We start from the raw sequence: 12,367 nt of genomic DNA, 5'->3' as shown, positions 1-12,367 counted from the left end.
ACTATTGCTTAGCATTTAGGCATTTTCACTGGTCATTTTTTTTTTTTTTAGGTGACTTTGAACCACACGTCTTCATGTGCCTGCCTGAACTGAGTTCCTTCTTTCTCACAAATCATAAACATTCTTACCTCATTTTCACCTTGAACTGGCCACCCCTGGAACTTTCATGGTGCCGTAGCTAATTTATCAAAGCGTGCTAAAGAATAGGAAAATATGTACAGCAGTCGTTTTTTATTTTTATAAGACACATAGAATTATGACATTTTTACTCTTCCATCTTATCTAAGCTTGTTCATTAAATTGGCTTTGTAAATTCTTCTTTCCCTTAATTATCTCCGCTTAATTTTGAGGAATGACAAATTGGGTCCACTTGCACATTTTGATGTCTCCTGTTCACTCCCCAAGTGTGCTGACCCTTTGCTTCCTCAAATCACAAATGAGTTCCTTGTCTGCAGTTCAAAGATAAGGTCTGGCTGGAGTCTGAACTGAATTTCTAGGAACCCAGGACAAAAGGGAGACAGATGACCCCTTATGATTACTGCCGCTGCATTTGATCTCATCCTCCCCACGGAGGATCTCAGTGCAGTGATGTAGAGAAGTCTGAACCAGAAACCAGACCTGGGGGCTTGCTTTCACCTGGACATTTGCTCATCTTGGCACCTTAACCCCCTGAACTCATTTCCTCAACTCAAAGGTGGCAGACCCTTTGGCCCCAATGTGGCTGGGCAGAATATCACAAAATTGGAAATATCACATAAGATAACCAATGTGAATGTGCTTGAGACACTCTAAAAGACATATGTGTACGTGTGAAATGTCTGTGTGGACACAGTTGTTGCAGTGCAGAAAGACAATTTTTATTTAATATTTAAAGGTTTGACACTTGATTAGTTATTAAATACCGATTTACTGAATTAGTTGATACTTAATACTTAAATATTCTAATAGTTTTAAAAAAACTATTTTAAATTTGACCCTGTGACGAACACTTTCTCACTCAACCATAGACATCCTTTTAAAAAAAATTTTTTTTCTTTTTTTTTTAAGCAATCTACACATCCAGCTCTGGGATCAAACTCACAACCTCAAGATCAAGAGTCACATGCTCTACCAACTAAGCCAGCCAGACATCCCACAGCAAGTCCTTTTTAAAGGCCTCAATTCTACCTTTTTGTTCTTTGCTTCTATAATTGCTAACATAATAATATTTTATTCACTAAGTGCTTAAGAAAGTATCTTTAGAAAAACTGGAATTGCTAGGGTGGTCAAATTGATTGACACAATGAGATAAAATATCTCCCTACAGAGAAAAGAAAAAAAAAAAACCCTAAAAACAAAATGAGGACGTGGGTTGGTGGTACTCAGTGGCTTTTAGTATGTCTTCTGTTTACATCGTGAGAAAATGAGATCTACAAAGTGTTATGAATACTTTTAATTGAAAAAAATCAGAGGAAATTAAAAGCTCTTTAACAGGGACCAGATGTAGTTTAAAAAAAAAAAAAAGAACAAAGCAGTTGAACTCTTGTGTTAAGACTAACTTCCAAAAAAAAAGGGGGGGGAGGGGTACCTCTTCCTCCAGCTGTAAGGGGTAAGGGTAGGCTAATAATTAAGTCCAAGTGACCCTTCTCGCCTTCCTTAGACGAAGTGAGAAACAAGTTGCAACTCATTTTCAGAAGAAAAATCTCCCAGCCGGTGGGGGAGGCTGGTCAGCTAAGCCCCGAGTCCCGTCCGCGAGGCTGGCGGCCAGGACACAGGAGGCCGCGCCACCGTCGGAGGGAGAGGGACGCTGGTCAGCTACACCCTGGTCGCGCTCCAAAGGGGAGGCCGGCGGCCGGCCCGGGGAGCGTCTGGCGCGGGAGGGGCGCGGGCCCGGAGGTGCCGTGAGTGTGGGCAGCCGCGCGTCCTCCCGGCTCCCGGGGCCCGGCGGGGGCTCAGAGCCGCCGTGGGGCCGGAAGGGTCAACAGGGCAAATGCTTTCTCGGAATTCACCAGCTCGGGCCAACTTCAGCAGATTCTCTCCTCCTTCCCAGCCACTTTCTCCGCCCACCCTCCCCCACCACCCCCAGCCCCACCCCGCCAGCCGCCCGGGCTCGGAGCGGGTCACGCCGCCACACCCCCCGAGTCTGGGACGCTTTGAGCACCGCGCCCGGCCGGCGGCCAGCTGGAGCGGCGGGTCCCCGCGGGTCGCAGGGGCCGAGCTAGGGGCCCCGCGGGGGAGGGGTCTGCGCGGGCGGGGGCGGGGAGGGGCGGGCGCCGCGCAGGTCTGGGGCGGTGTGTCCGAGGGGCCCGCGGGCTGGAGGCCGGAGCCCGGCGGGGAAGGGCGGACTCGCGCTCTGCGGAGAGCCCCCGCGCGTGGCGGTGCCTTTCTTCCCAGAGCCCAAGCGAGCGGCGGCAGCGAGATGCGTGGCGGCGGCGGCGCGGGGGTCGCGCTCCTGGCTTCGCTGCTCTGGGTCGCCGCGCGGTGCCAGCAGAGAGGTGAGCCCCGGTCCCCAGTCTCCCGGCGGGCGGCGGCAGCAGCGGGACAAAGCCGGCCGCTTTGCCGCTGCTTCGGTGGGGGCGCGCATCCTTGTTCACCTCGGACGGGGGAATCGCACACGTGGGGCTCCGCGCGGCCCCCACGAAGCGTCTCCCGGGCGGGGCGGGATAGGAGTGGGGACGCCACCCGAGATGGACGCAACCCGGTCCTCCGACCCTTGGGCTTGAAACTCCTCGGGCTCGGGGGTGAGGAGGTGGGGAGTGAGGATCCGTTCCGTTTTTTTGCGATCCGGAGCGCAGCTGACGGGAGCGGCGCGGGGTGGGGGAAGCCGGGGGTCGTGGGGTGCAGGAGGGGGTTGCGACCCCCTCAGAGGTCCCCAGCTTGCAGTCCCCGGGCTGCGGCGGGCAGGGATGCGGGCGGCTGACTCGGCGCGGGGAATGAATGGGAAAGGCGTCCTCCCGAGTCGCCCTCATTGTCCTGCGATGGAAAGGGCGGGCTCCTCGGGACCGCTCGCGGCCCAGGTGGGCTCGTGGGGACAGACCGTGGTGAGAAGCGGGTCCCTGGCCGGCTGTCCTGAGCCCTGGGTACTCGCCCGCCCGCGGCGTCCCGGCCACAGATGCGCCTTCCGTAAGGGCGCTCTTTGTGCAGCCCCCGAGGTGGCCAAACCGGCTCATTCCCCGTGCGGGGTTAGACCGCGGTCACCCTGGGGTGACAGAGCCGGTGACGAAGGGACGACTTTGCACGCTCGCCGGCTGCGGTGGTGCAGTGTTTCTCCTGACAAGGTTTGGGGAGAACGGAAACCCCAAGCGAATTTTGAAGGCTTCGATCAATGCCAGAGAGAAAGAGAAGCCCTGTTTCCCTTTCTGCGGACCACTCCATTCCCCCACTCGATCAAGCGGACACTCGGTGAAGTCTTGGCGGCGTCGCTTTCTAGTTGGCTAGGCGGTCACAATACTTGTTGGCTGCATCTAATGTGCACAACATGTGACCATGGACACATCCCTACAAATACACATTTCATTTAAAAATAAAGAAATGAATACAGGTCAAAAGCAGGTAGGCGGCATACCCTCGTGGGAAAATGTGTTTGGGCATTGTGCTGAGTCGTGAACTCTACAGAGACGCGTCCATCTCATTCATTCAGGCATTCGTGATGAACGCACTGGACCGGAGCTGGCCACACAGCTTTGAATACCCAGCGCCTGCTCTGCGCGGAGTGGGGCTGGGACGTAGAGGGAATTTACATAGTTATGCGTCCGAGAAAAGAGCCCGCCTTTAAGGGAGGGAAGGCTTTGGCGCTACAAGCCCGACTCCTTTCTCTCCGGTTGCTGAAAGTGAGCGAGTCCCAGTTTCCCACAGGGTGGGGAGAGAGCCACTTGGTTCAGCTTTATTGTTTTAAGAAATTGAAAGTCCTAGATGGAGGCAATGCCGGGAATGTTTTTCTTGCCCCTAGGAGCTGAGCACTTGGCGTGGGAGGTTATGAATGGTGTTTGGAGAAAGTGGGACCACATGGGGCTTTCCTGCTTAAGATGCCTTGGAAAGCCACCCACCAGGGGAGTCTTTGAGTCTTTCACACCGGTTCCATATTTGCTGTCTCCACCCCATCAGCCATGCTTCCTAACAAGCACCTTTGAGGGAGTTTTCATTTTAAGAAATAACTTGTGCTCCGGGGCACCTGGGTGGCTCAGTGGGTTAAAGCCTCTGCCTTCAGCTCAGGTCATGATCCCAGGGTCCTGGGATCCAGAGCCTGCTTTCTCCTCTCTCTCTCTGCCTGCCTTTCTGCCTGCTTGTGATCTCTGTCTGTCAAATAAATAAATAAAATCTTTAAAAGAAATAAGTTGTACTCTACATATATAGCATAAATGATTAGTGAAATGGTATGATTTGGTCGTAGTAAAATCAAGCTGACCTGTGGCACTGCTGAGTTGGCTAATTGGTGCCTACATTTTAAAAAATGATCATTATCTAACAACCACTCAGATTATTAGCAGTCCTCTGTAATATCTGTGTCTCTCTGGATTACCTTACAACTCACTGTATAGGAGGACCCAGTGGCTCACGACCTTGAAATGTAACCTGTTTAAAGTGAGTTATTCCCCGGGGTTAGAGTAAGAGGTGGTATGTTTCTTAAAATAGTGCCTTGTTGAGTCCACAGCTGGTAATATAGAATTATGATTACAACATAGAATTATAATTGCTTCGCAGGTTGGCTCATCAGTTTTTCTGTTTTAAATCATCCTTTCTTTTTTAAAAGTAAAACTAGATCATTCCAAGTAGAGAGAGAAAAAACAATCTGTTGTATGACTAGAAGAACATGTACTTCGTTCTCAACAGGGCATAGCATTCGAATTAGCATGTATCATTCCACAGTATGGAGTACGTGTGCCTGAAGGGATTTCAAAGGCACACTTTTCTCTTCTGTAAGCTGTATTGCCACGTAAGTGCCAATTAAAAGAATATTGGTCTTAGCAGTTGGAAACAAGGATATGTGTAGTAAAAACATCACTGCCCACCATTTGCATATCCTGGATTTGGCCCACTCCTTTTTCCTTCCTCTTTTCCAGACATTAAATATGAAGCCTACTGCTGTAGTTAATACAATGTCATAAAGAATTCAAATACCACAAAGATATGGTAATGTCTTGAGCCATTCTTAGAACTGCACTGCTCTATAACCAAGTATCCTAAAATGTTTATATACCCACTTATTTCAAAGTAATCATCCTTGAAACACTCTATCATTTTATAATAATTTGTTCATAAAGCCCTAGGGATATTCATTATCATCAATGGTGCATTTGGGGCAGGGATGACAAGCCATACCTTTAAGCTTTAGATGTTTTATTCTCTGGCCTCACTCGCTGGGGGAAATTGGGCAAGTTAATTTTCCTGTGCTTTGGTGTCAGCGTCTGCAAACTGAGAGAAATAAAGAGGTTTCCCTGGAGAGGCTATTAACGATGAGATGAAACAATGCAAGAACAGTGTCTAGTACAGGGTTAGTCCTCAAAATATTTTATCTAGGAGCATCATTGTTACTATTTTACACAGAACTCTGGGGGAGGCCCTCTTCTGGAGCTGTAGTTTCTGGAATGCGTAATTGTTTCAAAATTTGGAGTCTGGAGTTGAAATCAAGTAGTCTTGGATTTAAATACCAGGCCTGTCCCTCTGATGAGCCATGACATTGGTTAACACCTTACCAGCTCTGAATGTCAATCTTTCTGTCTATAAAATGGGTAGGATTCACATGATTAAATAACACTTGAAAATATTGGCATGGTGTTGGGCACGACATACTGTCACAGGTGTGGGATCTGTGGTGATGACCCTTACTGTTAAGCCTGTCACGAGCACTCACCGTTCTGGGAGCCCCTCCCTTTCTCATTGCCCACGTTCCTTTGCTCATTAAGGGCTTGTTGATTTTACCTCCTGAAAGTCTGTGCGATCTGTCTGCATTTTTTTTTTTGGGGTCCCCACTGCTGACCAGGCTCAGGAATTGTTTGTTTTTCCCATGAAATATTGTGATGGTTCTCTAGCCAAACCTCCCTCCTCCCCTCGTCTCCCTTCTCAGCATGGCTGCCTCTGTGATTTTTCTAGAAACACCACCCTAGGGGCTCAGACTGTGCCACCCACACCCCTCACTTTTTCACATGTATATACAAAATAACAGTGATGTGCATCACACGGGGGGATAAACCAAGGGGGTTGGGACTCCAGCTGGCCTGTTATCCCGGAGCTGAGGGACATTATTATTTTTTTTTTTTAGATTATTTATTTATTTATTTGACAGACAGATCACAAGTAGGCAGAGAGGCAGGCAGAGAGAGAGAGGAGGAAGCAGGCTCCGCACTGAGCAGAGAGCCCGACTCGGTGTTTGATCCCCGGACCCTGGGATTATGACCTGAGCCGAAGGCAGAGGCTTTAACCCACTGAGCCTCCCAGGTGCTGAGGGACATTATTTTAGGACACTTATACCTACTCATAGGCAACAAGTATTTCCTTGCACACAAGCTGCGAAGTGTCAGACAAATCTGCTGTTTGGGTTCAAATGCCCTGGGAAACCTTCCCAGTCCCCCAATGCTGAAGTACTCTCTTCCCTAAACTCCCAGCGGTCTCTCCACTTAGCGCTATCGTCATTTGTATCCACTTATCATGGAGGCGTGAACAATTGGCTGACCAATCCTTCTCACCCACTGACTGGGGAAGGAACATGTTTGTTTTTAAAGATTTTATTTATTTATTTGACAGAGACACAGTGAGATAGAGAACACAGGCAGGGGGAGTGGGAGAGGGAGAAGCAGGCTTCCCACTGAACAGGGAGCCCGACGCAGGGCTCGATCCCAGGACCCTGGGATCATGACCTGAGCCGAAGGCAGACGCTTCATGACTGAGGCACCCAGGCGCCCCTGTGGGGATCATTTTATCCATATCTGCACCATCATTGCTTTGCAAAGTTCCTAGCAGTAAATAGCCACCTACCTTCATTGAGTCAAATTGAAATGAATATCTTTGTTTAGGAATCAAGTAACTTCAAAACATTTTGTTGTGTAGATAATCCATGCCCATGGTACAAAACTCAAATTGTACTAAAGTGTCTGTAGAAAAAGGTTAAGTCTTAACATTTGTCACCTTCTTCTGAGGTAACCACTACTTTTGGCTTCTTGTGTATTCTTCCATGGACATCTTTTCCTGGAACTCTCAAAAGCAAGCTACTTCTTTGGTAGTAGAAGCCTACTTCTTCTCCAACAGTATAAGGGGGTCCCACTCATTTCCTGACAAAACATGGACCAATATTCCTCTCTCCACTGCCCACTCCACATTCTAGTACTTCAGTGGACCTGTTGCAGGGAATTAATACATCATTTAATGAATGCACATACTTGTAAACTTGTCACCTTCAACTTGTCCCTTCCAACATGGTCTTTGACAGAAAGGTATTAGAGCAGTGTTTCCTAGATCTTATGGACTTTAAAAACTAGGTCACCAGTTGATTTCATGACATTGTACTCTGTACTCATTCTGAACGTCTTGTTTGCAGTGCATTAACAAGCTATTCCTTATGCAGTAAAGACTTTTTAAAAATGTATTTTAGGAGATTCATGATACAGAGAAGTCGAGTTTGAGAATAATTCTATTAGAAGTTTAAGACAGTGTGTTATTTTACCAACTAAGCGTGATTTGTTACTGGAACATCTATGACAGACACAGAAAAATTTAATTTTTGAAAATAATTCCCAGTGAATAAAGTTAAGTCTGCACTTTGAATAGAGATTCAATGGAGATGACCAGAGAACTCTCCATCTTGGGCCTTAGATGATGTTTTTAGTTACATTCCTTAGAAATGTTTGGACAACCAAGAGAAACTATAGTTTCCTGAGAAAGATGTCTGTAACTTATCTACATGCTTGCAGATAATTCTTTCTCTTGTTTTGTTTTCCAAATACTAATATGTCTCCATGGACAATTGAGTAAATAAATAAGGGCATTTCAAAATTAATGAGGAGGAAAAAAAAAACCTTTATAAGAAGTAGTTTAGTTAAGGTCATGAACTTGGGCTCTGTTAGAACATGCCAGCCTGGGAGCTGTTTTGGCCCGAAGCCCCCTGCAAGGCAGAGACAGCTGGGTTCACTGTATTTTCATGGACTCGATGCTCAGGGTGACAGTCTGTGTTCAGAGTAACGATTTCATAGCTCAGAATCCCTCCACTCCAGCCTTTGTGTTTTCAAGGCTGGATCAGGAGAGCTTTCTTTGGGTTAACTTGTTGCCAGCGAATGTGTGTCTTGCTTGGGGGCAGGAGACAGACAATGGAGGCAGTGAGAATCCGAATCAGCCCGATGGATGACATTCTTGCCTAGGTAAGCATTTATCTCCAAGTGCTCATCCAGAAACTGCGGAGTGTGGAAATACATAAGATCCCGGCTTCAGCTTGTATGCACACTTTTGCTTTTTTTCTCTTCTGAATTTACTATTTGAAGTTTGCCTCTCTTCATTCCTGAACTATCTTTGAAGTCTGAGTTGTCGGCCTAGCAGGCCGTGTGGCTCAAATTCTTGTGCCAGAGAGCGTCCTGTGTAGCTGGTGGGAATGTCAAATTTAGATCCATGAGCATATATAGAAAATGCCCTCCTTTCCCCATTGCCTGAAGTATTTCCTGCATTTTATTCCTTTGCCCCTTAACTTCCTGCCAGAACCTCAGGAAATTCTCTCTGACAATAAAGATGCTACAGTGTAGCCGACCATTTGTAGTTAAAAGAGAACATTTGGAAGGGGGCCCTCACATAACAATGCTGATTATTGTATAGCACACGTTTAAATGTCTTCCAACCTTTTTGTAGTGACAGAATTTTACCAACAAAAGTGATTATCTTGTTACCTTGGGAGGCCCAGCACAGGAACCTGCTCCAGTGTCTTCCCTCTGGATTTCCCCCAGCTCATGGCCTTCTTTCTGTTCCCTTGGCTTGGTCTGCTTTTACTTTTTTTGTCCCCTTATCCAAATTGTCCCACCAAATTTTTGTTCTTTCCCTTAAAAAAAAAAAAAACTGGCTTTTTTTTTTTTTAATTTTCATTTCTCCCTCTAACCAGGCAAATAGTCACCTGCTGTCTGAATGGACTATGACCAGCCACTTTTTTGTTTGTTTGTTTTCAGAGAGAAAAGGGGAGGGACAGAAGGAGAGGGAGAGAGAGAATCTTACTTAAGTTGACTCCATGCCCAACACAGAGCCCACCTCAGGACTTGATCCCAGGACCCCGAGATCATGACCCGAGCTGAGATCAAGAGTCGGACACTTAACCGCCTGAGCCACCCGGCGTCCCCATAACCAGCTGCTTGTAGTAACTGTCTGATGCTCGCACGCTTTCTCCTTGACTGGTCTAACACTGCCGTTAGGCTCATGCTGCTGAGGTCCTGCCTTTCTCCTGTGCCCCCTGCTTCATCCAGCTCCAGTCCTGCCACAGCCATGGCCCTCCATGATCCCTCCGGCCAGCCAGGACCACTAGACTTAGCCGTGTCTCTCTCTATCCCGGGCGCCTATCTCTCTATCTCTCTCTATCCTGGGCTCTTCCTTCCTTTCTGATTGCAGCTGCATGATTTGTTCATGTTCCTTATCTGAATTGCACCCCCATTTCTTACCTAAAACCTAGCCTGACCGCCCATGCACGGCCTGTTGCTTACTGCCCTGGGCCAGCCTTGTCATTATGACCCCAACCAACCAGCCTGTTTCTGTATTTGCATTGTTTTTTGTGATAAGTCAGGCATTGAAGTTTGCATCTCTTCATTCCTGAACTATCTTTGAAGTCTGAGCTGTCAGCCAGGCAGGCCGTGTGGCTCAAATTCTCGTGCCAGAGAGCCTCCTGCAAGGCTGGGGGGAATGTCGAGTGTAGATCCATGAGCATGTACGGAAAATGCCCTCCCTTCCCCATTACCTGAAGTATTTCCTGCATTTTGTTCCATTGTCCCTTAACTTCCTGCTAGAAGCTCAGGAAATTCTCTATGACAATAAAGAAGATACTGTCCAGTCCTCTTTTGGATGGCTTGCCTAGAATTCTGTAAGTCAAGGTCCGAAAGAAGATTTTCTTTCCTGCAAAGATCAAACCCTTAGCTCCCAACTTTTCTTTCAATACAACGATAACTTGAGGGTAGAAGGTTCTTGGGCTCAGACCTGAGCCCTTGGGAGTGGGAGAGTGGGGCCACCCACAGAGCTTAACAACCACAGAACCCTTACCCAGCCCCTCGATTGCCAGCCCAGCCCTGAGTCCTGGCCCTGCGCTGGGCATGAGTTCCTCTAGACCCCTGTGTTTCATTTCACCTGAAGGGATTAGCATTCACAGCCCAACATGGGATCTGGGATCTGTGTCTCCAAAAACCTTATTCCCATTTTGGTATCCAATTTTAGTATATGTGCTGCCGAAGCGAGCACCCCATTTTGGTATCCAGAGGTACAAGGACTTGAAAGGCACAACTTTCCAATTGGTCTTCAGGCTGACTTTTCTGGGTTTCTAGTTTAAATCATTATTTCCACCACTCTCTCTGCCACTGGGCTTACCATCTGGCCCTGTTACCGTGTGCTACGGTGGGCTAGTGCTCTTTGCCCACCCTGACAATTCCCAGTCTAGCCTTCTAGCCCCTTTATTCTGAATCTCTAATTCTGGCTTTTTTTTTAATCGAGATACAGCTGACATATTAGTTTCAGGTGTACAACAAAATGATTCGGTATTTGTATATATTGCCAAATGATCACCATAAGTGTGGTTAACATTCATTCCTATAGGCAGTTAACAAATTTTTTTTCTTGTGATGAGAACTTTTAAGATTTACTCTTTTAGCAAGTTTCAAATGTATAGCATGGTATTATTAACTGGTTACCCTGTGGCGCATTACCTCCCTAGGACTTGTGCATATAATTCTGTATAATAAACATATGATATTTATATAAATATAGCTAGAGGTTTGTGCCTTCTGACCTCCTTCACCCAAACGCTCTCTTCGTTTTTGAATACAATCTAGTTTTCCCAATTCTTTACAACCATGCTCCTGGATTCATGGTACTGTTTTGTTCTGGAAGTGTGGGGTGGAGGGAGTTTGAGATATTCACTAACATGTGAAATGCCTTTGGAAGCTTCTTTCACTTTTCTTAAAGGCAGTTGACATTTTAAATAGTTAATAGCTTCTTGGAGTAGGGAATAATATTTTCTAGTGAGTCTGTTTCTATTCCAGGTTTCTAATTTTTGTTCCTGTGTTTGCCTTTTCATTCATTCATGCAGGGAACGTATCTTGGGACCCCGCGTCAGGGATGCACAGAGGCTAGTGTGTCTCGCGGACTCCTTTCTCAGCCGCATTCCTTGCTATGATTCCAGGCACTTCTTGACGTTTTTAGTGGGCTTGTTTTTGGAGTCCACAGAACTGAAAAGTGCATATTAAAAAAAAAAAAAAAAGTTCTCCATGAGCAATAATGGGCAGAGCAGAAATAGAAGGGTTAAAGTCTCAATCATGGGTGTTACCATCTATATTTTGTTTACTTATAGTCACATAGGTTCACATTGACCCGAGGAGGCCGAGTTGTGGGGCAGGGAAAGGCAGGAGATGGGGAGGCCGAGAGGCGTTCAGCATTAGCTGGAGTGACAGAGGCAGCTTCTACACCAGACACCCTGTTAAGGGATGTCCGTTTCCTTAGGCTTCCTTTCTTTTCTGGGAAACTCAGATCTTCCCCGCTGGCCTAGCGTGCTCCAGGTGAAGAGGCACGGTTAGTACAGAAGTTCTCTCTCCAGGCAGCACATTAGATTTTAATAGCATCAGTGCCCAGGTCCTACCCCTTATGTGGTCTGGGGCGGTACTCAGCCGTTTGCACTTTAAAAATGCTCCCTGGGAGGGCGGGACGCCTGGGTGGCGCAGTGAGCTGAGCATCTGACTCATTTTGGGATCAGGTCATGATCTCGGTGTCCTGGGATTGAGCCCCTTGTCGGTCTCCAAGCTTGGTGCAGAGACTGCTTGGGTTTCTCTCTCCTTCTCCTGCTGCCTTACCCCTGTGTTGCTCTTTCTCTCTAAAATAAATACATAACTTGTAAAAAAAAAAAAAAAGTCTATAAAAATGTTCCATAGGGAATTCTGCTGTGCAGACAGAGTTGAGAGCCACAAAGTTAACATGAAATTTGCTGTGCCAGTGAACACGATCACACTGCAATGCAGGCTTGGGAAAGGGATGCCATACCTGGTGGTCCTCCCTACCTTATTCATGCGGGTACGGGGTGGGGGGGCCCTGAATCTGTTGCCTGGAGGCTAATGCCTTGTGCAGATACCAAGCCCTCCAATCCAAGCACCCTCTTTGCTTGCCTCATGTCTGTTTCGTGCGATTCCCACTCCTCCAGGAAGCAGGGTTGATACCAAGCACTTCAAAGTTGTGA

The 12,367-nt window shown here is 47.2% G+C and overlaps 1 protein-coding gene across 1 annotated transcript in view; it reads left to right on the top strand.

The window, feature by feature from the left end:
- Positions 1 to 2,281: 2,281 nt before the first annotated feature.
- Positions 2,282 to 12,367, top strand: part of LAMA1 (laminin subunit alpha 1) — a 159,389-nt gene continuing 149,303 nt past the window's right edge. The window contains exon 1 of the mRNA XM_044243374.1: positions 2,282 to 2,474. Coding sequence (XP_044099309.1) covers positions 2,399 to 2,474 — 76 coding nt within the window. The 5' untranslated portion in view covers positions 2,282 to 2,398. The remainder of the gene's footprint in view (positions 2,475 to 12,367) is intronic.

This window comes from Neovison vison, chromosome 3 (assembly GCF_020171115.1).
Source record: "Neovison vison isolate M4711 chromosome 3, ASM_NN_V1, whole genome shotgun sequence".
Taxonomy (NCBI): Eukaryota; Metazoa; Chordata; class Mammalia; order Carnivora; family Mustelidae; genus Neogale; species Neogale vison.
This window is presented reverse-complemented; position numbering and strand designations above follow the sequence as displayed.